Raw genomic sequence first — 12,332 nt, forward strand, 5'->3', positions numbered from 1 at the left:
ATAAAAATAAAAAAAGAAAATAGTTTTCTTTGTCTTACAAAGATAAGATTTGGCAATAATTTTTTGTCGTTTTGTTTTAAAAACAAAACTTGCTAGCACAAGTAAAATCTTACCTTTGAGAAGATCTTAATTGATTACTATGTGGATTACTATTGAAGGCTAAACATTTGAGTGATTGAAGATTTGAAAAATCTTAAATGTGAAGAAGCAAAGATTTCGAATGCAGGATTTTAAATAGTCCTATTCTCTTTTTGAGGTTTCTTACTTCATTACAAGCATTTTTAGATTTAATTTGCTCTTGATTATGCTTTTAGAAAAAATATGCTTTTGATTACGATATCTAGAGTAAGGTATGTCAGCATGCCATGTCAACACTACGACGCACAAAAATAACAAATGATATTTTATTAAACCAACTATTAGTTATAAGGATTCATTTAGCTCAAAATAAAAATGCAACAACTTATTTAGTTTAAAATAAAAGTACAAGAAGTTTAACAAACATAATAAAAATAATAAAAATTTATTTGAATTTTTCTAAATAATTTAAAAACTTTTTGAAGTATTATACAATAAGGTGTTTTTTTTTCCACCCACACTTTTTCTTTTTTCATGCAAGTCAGTTGTATTATTTACTTAACCTATTCAAATGGCAACATTTGCAATTTAAAAAAAATACAAACATGCATGAAGTTAGGTTCATTATCCCAAAATATGTATCATATTCAAATTAGTTGGATCATTATATATTTAAATTCATTATCAGTTCCCAAGAACATACCTATTTATTTTAATTTCGATAATAAATTACCGCAAGTAGGATAGAAAAATTGATGGTGAAATTAGTTGACCATCAACATGAAGCAAAGCAGAGCTGTCACCAGCAAATAATCCGACAAGGCATGGTTGTCCAACACAGAGTAATGTGCTCTTGTGTGTATATATAGAGCTACTTGTATTATTTTACTAGTAATTAGAGTTAGAAATGAAATCTGGTGGAGCACAAAGGTTAGATAATTTCCCGAGTTCCAAATCAAACTTGGTAGCTGGTTGGGTATATATTTTCTGTCTTTCTTTGGTCAATACAAAGATAGAAAACATTTCCTTTACTGCTTATCCTTTCACCTCATTGTTAATTAATTCCTCACTGACAAGTTGCCATGGGCAGGATCAATCGCTAGCAATTTTTCTTTAGCCATTTCTATTTGTACTAGTATAAGCAGTCACTTTGTGGGCCTTCTATTAAACTTGTTTGGATTACCAAAATGTCGGTGCATGTGAGAAAATTTTTCAATTTTCAAACGTATAGAAAGGGAAAGTCCTACCCATCACCCCATGCATATTCCTCATCTGTGTAATTAATTGAAGTAGTTGTGAATTAGTCAATATGGTGAAGACTGTATGTCAAAATCATAAATTTCCCCTTATTGAGGGGGAGAAAAAAAGAAGTCTGAGGTCCATTTTGTAAATTAATTATTTTCATAAAATTTAATTTAAGATTATTGTTCAAAGTCGTGGAGCTAAAAATAATACAATATGATTATAATCTATACTGCAAAAGATAAAAAAATATAATAATTAAAAAAATCTTTAAATTATTTAAAAAAATTTAAATAAGTATTTATATTTTTATTGTGTTCAATCAAGTCCTTATATTTTTATTTTGAGCTAAATAAGTTTTTATACTTTTATTTTAAGTCAAATAAATTTTTATGATTAATAATTGATTAAATTAAAATGTCATTTGTCATTATATATTGCTTGCTGCAGATATGTTATGCTAACTTATCATAATTGATGATGATGTGACATGTTAATATAATATAATTAATGTTGAAGTGAAATATTAATTTGATATAATAACATGATCATATAGTATTTTTCATCTTCCATATCAATGTCATGTGGATATAAAATAATAAAAGATATTTTGACTTATGATAATTAATTAATCATTAGTTATGAAGGCTTATTTGATAAAAAAAATATACAATAACTTGATTGAATATAATAAAAAATAAAGACTTTTTCAAATTTTTTAAAATAATTTAAAAGTTTATTTGAACATTATACAAAAAAAAAAAAAATGACATCTGCTACCATGATTTCTCACTGATCTATTCATGGCCTCAATGTAAATACTTAGGAATCTTGAAGTCTTATAACATTTCTAATGCTACACATGGATTTCAGTGTTCATCCTTATCAACGGGGGGGGGGGGCTCTTTTTCACTTAAATCAAAAGCATACCATACTTTTTATGCAACTTGGTTCTTGGATATTATTCTGGTGGGACTACACAAAATTGTTCATAGTCATACAATAATGGTTGACTTGATATTTTGGAGTTGTCTTCGAGATCTACTTTTTTCCATCTTCAATAAATCAAACCAAAAAGTCTTCCCTTCTTTGGTACCTTTTCATACACTTAAAATGCCCATTCTTTTCATTAACTTCTTCCAACAAACCTCACATATATAGCTACCGTTTCACTCATATCTTGATTTCTAGCCATGTTCTGCATTCAGTGTTGAACTGAACGTCTTGATCACTTCCTCTTAAAAACCCAAAAAGAAAATGTTCACTCCTCGACTTCTTCTAGCTTCAATCCTTGTAACTTGTTGCCTTACAACTTCTGTATTTGGAGCTACACTTCCTGACGATGAAGGTTTTTTTTTTTTTTGTTGAATAATCATTTTCTTTTTGCGTTGTTTTCACTTATGTTTGATGTTGTACATGGATATTTTTGTTTTGCAGTGCAATACCTGCGTGACATAGCAAAGACACTAGGGAAGACAAACTGGAACTTCAGCGTTGATCCATGCAGTGGAGAAGAAGGGTGGGCTACGGCCAACCCGGTCAAAGGATTCGAAAATGCTGTCACCTGTAATTGCTCCTTCTCCAATGCCACCGTCTGTCATGTCGTTAGCATGTATGCACCTCTCTCTCTCTCTCTCTTCTTTTTCTCCTTCCAATTTCTTCTTCGAGACTTATCTCCAATACTTGTTGAAATTATTAATACTAGTAAAAATTAGTTCGAAAATCACAATAATGAAAAAAAAAACTATTATTAATAACAATTCAGACATATTCCGACAGATTATTCTATTTAAAAATATTGAGATTTATCCCTATTCCTATAAACGTTTTCAAATATAGTAGTAATAATAACAATAATTATTATTTTACAATTACTTGAGAAGCAATACAATTAATCTTGTCTCTCAAGTAGGGTAGCATACGCGGTGACAGTTGAGGGTTCAAACAATAAATGTGTTCTATTTAAAAATAAAAAAAATAAATAAATGTGTTCTACTTTTATAGGTGATTATCTACATTTCTAATCAAGTTACATCATGCATAGTGAATACGAGGATTAGTTATATCTAATTAGCTCATTATTACAAGTAAAAGTGCTTTATACTTTAATTTTAGCAAGCTAATTAGTATGAAGTCTTCATTAACAAGTTTCTTATTACTAAAGGAGATTTATTTGTTATGAATAAGCCAAAGCAAAGAGATAGAGCAAACATCTAAAATCACATACGGTAAGGAAAAAATTAATTCTCCTTGCCTTGGGCTTTGCAGAATCGACCCAACAGTTAGAATATTTTGCTAATTCTCTAGTTAGGATATTAAAGATGAATTGTGCAATTTAAAAGATAAAAAAAAAAACTCCTTTTTTCTCTTATATTATTATATATAATTAAATGTTTGATCATGCTTCTTGGTAATGAGTAACAAAAATTTAGGCACGAACTTGGCAAGTGCATGATGAGTGATTAGGTTAAAGTAAAATATAATGGACTGATAGCATGGCTACAAAGATAGAAACCCTGTCTCTTTCTGCATTTATTATTGTGCTTATGACCTTGGAAAGCCTTAGCAAACCTTTTGCTAGTGATTGGCTGAGGGAAATTTACGTACTATTGATTAGTTTGAGTTGAGATTAGACACGTCGCCCTCCAAGGAATATCCAAGTTCATGCATGAACTGAATTCGAATGTGAATTCTTCGTAAAAAACAAACAAAACAAAAGAAAGAAATTCAACAACAAACAAAAAAGAGGCCTATCAGTTGCAAACGTTGTCGTTTCCCAATCTTTACGTCCTCTTCAGACAGCTAGTAAGCCCACTGATGTTGACTTTGACTTGTACCCTCACGTTAAAGCTGCCTATCTCGAGCTTAACATCGAGATGAGAATTAAGTATATAATTTTTTTTATTAGTCTAAAGAAATACATGATTGAGCATGTGAAAATGAAGGTTGGAAGTGACTCCCGAGGGGATTTGAAGTGGTGACATTCATGGAAATTAAGCAAAGCAAAGTCCCGACAAAAGCATGCACATTGATATGTGGGTCAATGGCATATATGTGCAAAAATGGTGTAGGTGGGCCTAAGTTATTTTGACCTTGGTCAACCAATGACACCTAGTCTAAACTGGTCCAAACCAACTCCAACAGTACTGTTCTTAATTTATTCTCATCAATTACAATTTTGGGGAGGTGGGTTTTATACTTTTTAATCAAATCTTGTTGTTATTGTGAGATATAAGTACTTATTATTAGATGAGATATTTAATTTATTTTTTTTTAATTTTTTATGTTTTTATTTTACATTTTAAATTTAATATTTAATGTCCGTCTTTAATTTTTATATTATTTTAAAATTATATCTATTTCTCATTATCAAACATTTGCAATTGTTATATTTTTTTATATTTTATATTAATTTGATATTTTTTTAATTCTTAGAAATTAACAATTATAATTTATCGACGTTATAAAAAATTTTAAAAACTAAAAGTTAAGGTGCTTTTCATAAATATGTTTAATGAGACAAAAGGCCTGTTAGAATCTAAATATAATGACTGAATCATTTTCTAATAGCATAAAGTTTTTATGACAATGAGTAACTTGTACCTTCTGCTTGTTATAAATTAAATGTATAACCATGGTCAGCCAACTTAACCTTAACGATAGTAGTTAGTCTCATGCACCACACCCTAATTTTCTATTGAAACAGAGTTCTCAAGGCACAGAATCTCCCAGGGGCTCTCCCAAAAGAATTGGTCAAGTTCCCTTACCTCCAAGAAATGTAAGACTTTAACTACTTCCCAATCCTTTTCATGGAAGTTTAGTTTTGCACCTCAATTTTTCCGCAGCTACCAAAGACCATAACTTCCTTTGCATTAACGAACTTAACTGTCAATGTTCTTGCAGTGACCTCAGCCGCAACTTCATTAATGGTACAATACCTGCAGAGTGGGGTTCCATGCAACTTGTCAACATGTATGTTCTCTATATCATACATGAGTTTCACGTACATGTATCTTACACCAGCATAAGATTGTTACAAATAGTTTTTTGCATCACAACTATCTTTAACGACTTCAAATTTGTTACTAGTAGATTTTTGCAGCAAGATTTTAATTGTTGCAACCTGCTGACAAATAGTTATGATGCACAAATGTATGTGAAATTCAAAATTGTTTTATTCTTTTGCTATGGTGAAAGTAACATGAGCACTGTTGCAGTTCTCTTCTTGGAAATCGCTTATCAGGTTCAATCCCAAAAGAGCTAGGAAATATAACTACTCTTACCAGCATGTGAGTTGTTGGTAGCCAGTTTTTTTGGAATTTCTTACTTTAGTATGATCTAGGAATGTCTGTTATCAATAGCAGCTGACTCAATTTAAATGATGAACAACATGTAGATCAGCTGAGTTCAATCAGCTTTCAGGAGCTTTGCCTCAAGAGCTTGGGAAACTACCCAAAATTCAAAGAATGTAAGACTCTTAATCTTTAAATCTTCATAAGAATTTCATTTATTACTGCTTTTATTATATTTGATTTAATGCTTGAGTTTTCTTTCTGTTCTAGTTTTATTTATTTCATCATACTCCATTGTTGTTGTTGGTGTTTAGGCTTCTTAGCTCTAACAATTTTACTGGGGACATACCCGAAACATTTGCTAAGCTGACCACATTGAAGGACTTGTAAGCTCTTCTTTTTCTGATTTCTCAGGCTTTAACTATAGTTTTATACACTTGAATTTATTACTATGTTACAATGCTAATTCTGATCATTTTGTGCTCTCACAGTCGGATTAGTGATAACCACTTCACTGGAAAGATTCCCGACTTCATCCAGAATTGGACAAAACTGGAAAAATTGTAAGGTCTTCAGTATTCAGACGCATTCTGAACAGTAGATTATTCATTAGAATTTTACTTTATAATTTACTTACCTAAGAAAAAAGTTGGTAATGGCAGAGCAATTCAGGCAAGTGGTCTGATTGGACCAATTCCATCAAGCATTGGTGCTTTGGAAAAATTAACTGACTTGTAAGCTGGATCTTTATCTTAATATATTACAATTCTAAGTATTGGTACATCGCAGTTTTCTTATGTAGTTTACTAATAATGAAATACTGAGATACAGGAGAATAAGTGACTTGAATGGAAGTGATGCAACTTTTCCACCACTTAGTAGCATGCAAAAGATGAAGATACTGTGAGTAAAATTCTGCAATAAAGAGGTGTCATTAACCATATCAATAACTGTTTTTAACTTAAATAATTGCTATTATGGCTTTGTTACAGGATATTGAGAAGCTGCAATCTCATTGGACAGTTACCTGAATATCTTGGGGATATGACAACTTTGAAAACCTTGTGAGTTATAAACCTGATTTCCTTCTAATTTTGTGCCATCCTTCATCCTCTCTTCCCATTTTAGTTGTGAATTTCAGAGTGCTGCTCAGAAATATTTAGGCTTTCTTTTCAACCTTGTTTATTTGAGAGTAGGAGTAACTTTACTGAGACACATTTTGGTTACAATGCCTTTGAGTTTGTAACCTTTCTGTTTTCCTTTTGCAGAGATCTCAGCTTTAACAAACTCAGTGGAGAAATTCCTACCAGCTTTTCTGGCCTTGTGGATGTGGATTACTTGTAAGTGATTGATCTTGACTGTAAACTTCCCCACTTAAGTGCAAGCAGCATTTTCCTAGGATATCAAGACAATGTTTTAGCTGATCCATTGAACATAATTACTATTAGCAAGTAGCAATAAATGGCCCAAGTTATACATCATTTAAATTGTACCAACAACTTATATGCATAACCATTCTTTGTTTATGCCTAACTTGTTTCCTCTGTCAGAAGATGTATACATTTAATTCCATCAACTAGAGTTTAGGATCAAATTATACCATAATTGAAGTCTTTAACTAAAATGTAAATGTGCTGGTCTAAATATTTATTCTGTTTTCATTATACTCTTCTTTGGCATTGCAAGTGAGGAATCATCCTATCAGTTATTCTGTTCCTTAATGTAGAATATTTAATTTCATTAAGTTATTATTATTTTTCATCAGGTATTTTACTAGAAACTTGCTTACTGGATCAGTCCCTTCTTGGATACTGGAAAAAGGAGACGTTGTGTAAGATTCTCTTCTTGATATCAGTTAATTAGATTTGTGCATAGGCCTTTGTTTGGTCTTCTTAAAGCTTAATTTTTTGAATCCTGCTTAGAAGGTAACTGCATAAAGGGAATGAAATATCAACTTACTCTGTACTATAAGCTCAAATTTGAGGAAAAGCCATAGATATACTTAGCAGAACATTAATGAAATTTATACTTTAAATGTATCTTCGAAGTATTCTTGTGAATAAGCTTATTAGATCATTTATGATTGATAACTTACAGAAGTCTAAAATTTCTGCAGTGATCTTTCTTATAACAATTTCACAGCTGGAAGCCAAGGGACATTGACTTGTCAACAGCGGAGTGTGTAAGAATCTTATCATCTGACATCCGCTAGCTATGATTTTCTATTTTTATTTATTTTGTGGGGTGTAAGTGTTTATGAATTATTCATCTGCTAGCTATGATTTTATGATCTTTAATGCTTTTGCAGGAATTTGTTTGCAAGCACTTCACGCGGCAATACCTCGTAAGTGTGAACTTCTTTTGTTTTTCTTTTAAAGGGTGTTCTCAAACTTTTTATCATTCTTACACGTACGATGCAGTCTTGATGTCAAAATGCTAACATTTTCTGGACCTTCTATTGTTTTATCAGGGGAACTGTTTACTGTTTGAGAAGCTTTCAGTGCCCAAAATGTAAGTAGAAATGTTATTATACATCTTAAAGATCACCAATCTTTAGGAATAGATTCTCATTGATAATACTTTAGCATTGAATTGCATATGATGATTTAGAACACTCTCTTTTACTTTCAAAGATCACTGATCTTTCTGCAAGTGCTCTAACCATTGTGTCTTAGCACTAGACCAATTTGCTGGCAATTTGAGGTTGAAATTCTGCTATTTTGGATCCACATCAACATGACTCTCATATTGCTGTTTGCTAGTCCGTTTAAACTTGTGCCATAAGTTACCATACTCGTCGAGTAAAGAGTTTGTAGATTGTCACAATGAAACTATGAAAATACTTTTGTAGATGGAAAATAGTACCCCTTCGTTGCTCTTCTTATTATGTGTGTGAACATTTCATTCTGAAGAGTATAATACTTCAATAGTTTTTCAGCTGATGTTTTTTATGTCTCAGCCTGGTACTCTCTCCTTATAAACTGTGGGGGCAGGCAAGTTACTCTTGGTGGAAATACCACATATGAAGAAGATACAGATGGATCTGGGCCTTCAAGATTTTTCCAGAGTAGAAGTAATTGGGCATTTAGCAGCACTGGCCACTTCTTAGATGATGACCGTCCAACAGACACCTATATTGGGACAAATGCATCTAAACTATCTATGAATGACTCCCAACTGTACATGAATGCACGCATTTCTCCCATTTCTTTGACTTACTATGGATTCTGTCTGGGTAATGGAAACTACACAGTGAACCTCCATTTTGCAGAGATAATGTTCACTAATGACAATACGTATTCCAGCTTGGGAAGGCGCATATTTGATATTTACCTTCAGGTAGTTATTCAATCTAGTTCTTGCTAACAAAGTTCTGTTGTTGGACAAACTTAAACAATACTAGGAGCTTCAGCCTATAATTTCTATTACACTCTAAAACTGAGCACAAAAGAACTTCTTAACATGTGCGCGCATGAAATTTTCAGTTAACTGGAATTGCCAATTGCAGGGCAAGCTGGTGCAGAAGGATTTTAATATCGAGGATGAAGCAGGTGGAGTTGGCAAGGCAGTCATAAAAAAGTTTCCTGTAGCGGTGACTAATAGTACCTTGGAGATCCGGTTTCATTGGGCCGGAAAAGGGACAACTGGTATTCCTGTTAGAGGAGTTTATGGTCCTCTTATATCAGCTATATCTGTGAATCCTGGTATGTTGTACAATATCATAAGATTCTTCTTGTCTCTCATTGTCTGTTCCAGATGTCCAATTTGTCACCAGCACTGCTATAATTTACTATATGATATAGCTAGGCAATCTTGTTCAAAATTCAATATTTGTGTTTCCTTAAGATTCTAGGAATCCAAATGCTGAAATTTCAAAAAAAAATTTCTCTTGTCAATTTGATTTGAGTCACCTTTTATCATACACAAAAGAAAAAACATTTTCAATTTTGTTTCACTCAATTTTTTTTTTACTTATTCTTTTGTTTGATGATCAATAATTCTATTTTTGCATCCAATCTATCTATTCTTCATGATTTCCAATTAATTGGATTATGCATCCAATCTATCTATTCTTCAAGCAGATTTCATACCTCCATCAGAAAATACTGGAGCTAGTAGCGGTATATCTGTGGGTGCAGTGATTGGAATTGTAGCTGGAGCAGCATTTGGCATCCTTCTAATTGTTGTTTTACTTTGGTGGAGCGGCTGTTTAAGACAAAAAAGCACATTGGAACAAGGTATTTGTGGGTGCAAGATTTTATTAGGATGTTACCTTCCAACCCCATTTTCCCTCTTTTAAGCTTAGAGTGGATACCAATTACCAATGTCCGCTGAGCAAAAAACAAAAAAAATTACCAATGTCCACTTAAATTTGCCTGTAGACAAGGAACCAGAGATTTTAGTAGCTGTCATATAAAAGGTCCTAATCTTGCTTAGCTTCTTCAACAGATCTAAAAGGTTTAGACTTGAAGATTGGTTCCTTTAGTTTGAGGCAAATCAAAGGTGCCACAAACAATTTTGATTCTGCTAATAAAATTGGAGAAGGAGGCTTTGGACCTGTTTACAAGGTATCTTGTGCAACAAATACATTCTTCTCATTCCTTGCAATGTTCCTGTTGCAGCTCTTCCTCCAAATATGTTAACATTAGTTGAAGCTGATAATATTTCTCAAATGCAGGGCCTTCTGGCAGATGGCACTGAAATTGCCGTTAAGCAGTTATCTGCTAAATCAAAGCAAGGAAATCGTGAGTTTGTGAATGAACTTGGCATGATTTCTGCTCTGCAACACCCTCATCTGGTAAAGCTATATGGATGTTGTATAGAAGGAAATCAACTGTTACTGATTTATGAGTACTTGGAAAACAACAGCCTTGCCCGTGCATTGTTTGGTAGGTTCTAGACACATGATTAACTTGATTGCCTGAATTTAAAGATATTCATGAATGTATACATGCAAATAAACATTATATATCTGAACTATTCTTTATTTGCTTACTAAAAGGTCCAGAAGAAAGACAATTGAAATTAGACTGGCCAACAAGACAGAAGATCTGCATTGGAATAGCGAGAGGTTTGGCATATCTCCATGAAGAATCAAGGTTGAAGATTGTGCATAGAGACATCAAGGCCACAAATGTGTTGCTTGACAAGCATTTAAACCCTAAAATATCAGATTTTGGTTTAGCCAAGCTTGATGAAGAGGATAACACTCACATTAGCACCCGAGTTGCTGGAACTTTGTAAGCATCACTGTTCTGATTGCTTATGAATTTATTCCTTCATAATTCTTTTGCAAGCTTTACTATTACAACAAGTAACAGAAATAAAAGGGATGAAAAGAGAGGAAAAAATTCATACAAATAGATATTTTTGACAATACAGAACTTTATAGGATAGTACTTTAATGCAAGTTGATTCAGTATAGTTGCAAGGCCATCCGGTAGAAAGGTTTATGTCATGATGATGACAGTTATTGCAATATTCTAAATGCAATGAATGTCTGACATGAAAAAACTATAATGATGTACTAAATTAATCTTTTGAACTATTGCAGTGGCTATATGGCTCCTGAATATGCAATGCGTGGTTATTTGACTGATAAAGCAGATGTTTATAGTTTTGGGATAGTGGCCCTGGAAATTGTTAGTGGGAGGAGCAACATTAGTTACCGTCCGAAGGAAGAATGTTTTCATCTTATTGATTGGGTAATGTTATATTTATCCTTTCTCTCTCTCTCTGTCTCTCTCTTTTTCTGTTTCAGAAAAAGTTCATCGGAACTCTTATTCTAGGATTGCAATTCCTGGATATATTGGTTTTTTCTTTCCAATTTTATCAGTGGAAGCTTATGCACTTGCTAGAATTTGAATATTTAATTGTATCAATTCAATCTTCCCTGTTGTTTCCAGGTTCTTACTTTGAAGGAGCAAGGAAGTTTATTGGATCTGGTTGATCCGAGGATGGGCTCCGATTACAACAAAGAGGAGGTGATGGCAATGATCAATGTGGCTCTCCTATGCACCAATGCTACTGCTGCTGCTAGGCCTGCCATGTCCTCGGTGGTGAGCATGCTTGAAGGCAGGGCTGCTGTTCAGGAATTGGTTACAGATTCAAGCAATTTTTCTGATGAATCGAAGTCTCAGGCGATGAAGAGGCTTTACCAGCATCTTGAAGAAAAGAGTGCCCCTGAGAGCCAGAGACACAGTAGCATGTCAACAGTTGGGCCGTGGACTTCTTCCTCTACATCTGCTGCTGATCTCTATCCAGTCACTTTAACTTCTGATTATTGGCAGAACAGAGACTCATCAACAACTTAAGCATACCGCCTTGATTGGAATAAGAGAGACTCGCTTTCAGTTATGTAGCTTAGCAAATGGATTGGAAAAGGGAAAAGAAAAACAAGTCTCATAACGTTTGTTAACATTTTCCCAAAAAGAAAAATGTAAATTGGCAGATATAGCAACTGGTTTTATGCAATTATATATTTTTATATTTTTATATTTTTATTTTAAATTAAATAAATTTTTATATTGTTAGTATAATTATCAAATTTTAATATTTTTATTTTAAATTAAATAAATTTTTATATTTTTATTTTGAATCAAATAATTTTTTTAATTGATAATTGATTTAATCAAAATAATATTTATTATTTTATATCACATGTCATTGACGTAGTATGTTAACATATCATAATTGATGATGATGTGATATATTGATATA

At 32.6% G+C, this 12,332-nt stretch overlaps 1 protein-coding gene across 2 annotated transcripts; it reads left to right on the plus strand.

Annotated features, from left to right (window-relative positions):
• The first annotated feature begins 2,410 nt into the window (after positions 1 to 2,410).
• On the plus strand, positions 2,411 to 12,114 carry LOC18594350 (putative leucine-rich repeat receptor-like serine/threonine-protein kinase At3g14840). Of its 2 annotated transcripts, XM_018124829.2 has the most exons (24): positions 2,411 to 2,668; positions 2,758 to 2,932; positions 5,027 to 5,098; positions 5,224 to 5,292; positions 5,538 to 5,609; positions 5,717 to 5,788; positions 5,927 to 5,998; positions 6,104 to 6,175; positions 6,275 to 6,346; positions 6,444 to 6,515; positions 6,605 to 6,676; positions 6,881 to 6,952; positions 7,378 to 7,443; positions 7,729 to 7,794; positions 7,921 to 7,956; positions 8,083 to 8,123; positions 8,572 to 8,951; positions 9,121 to 9,316; positions 9,695 to 9,850; positions 10,062 to 10,180; positions 10,291 to 10,501; positions 10,615 to 10,852; positions 11,167 to 11,317; positions 11,519 to 12,114. In XM_018124829.2, exons 1-24 carry the CDS (start codon positions 2,578 to 2,580, stop codon positions 11,924 to 11,926), a joined length of 3,051 nt encoding a protein of 1,016 aa, XP_017980318.2. In that variant the 5' UTR covers positions 2,411 to 2,577; the 3' UTR covers positions 11,927 to 12,114. The 2 variants fall into 2 exon arrangements, with proteins under 2 accessions (XP_017980318.2, XP_088663989.1); XM_088807863.1 differs by lacking the exons at positions 11,167 to 11,317; positions 11,519 to 12,114 and having other exon boundaries at positions 10,615 to 10,856.
• The last annotated feature ends 218 nt before the right edge of the window (positions 12,115 to 12,332 follow it).

This window comes from Theobroma cacao, chromosome 7 (genome assembly GCF_053813885.1).
Source record: "Theobroma cacao isolate CCN51 chromosome 7, ASM5381388v1, whole genome shotgun sequence".
Classification (NCBI taxonomy): domain Eukaryota; kingdom Viridiplantae; phylum Streptophyta; class Magnoliopsida; order Malvales; family Malvaceae; genus Theobroma; species Theobroma cacao.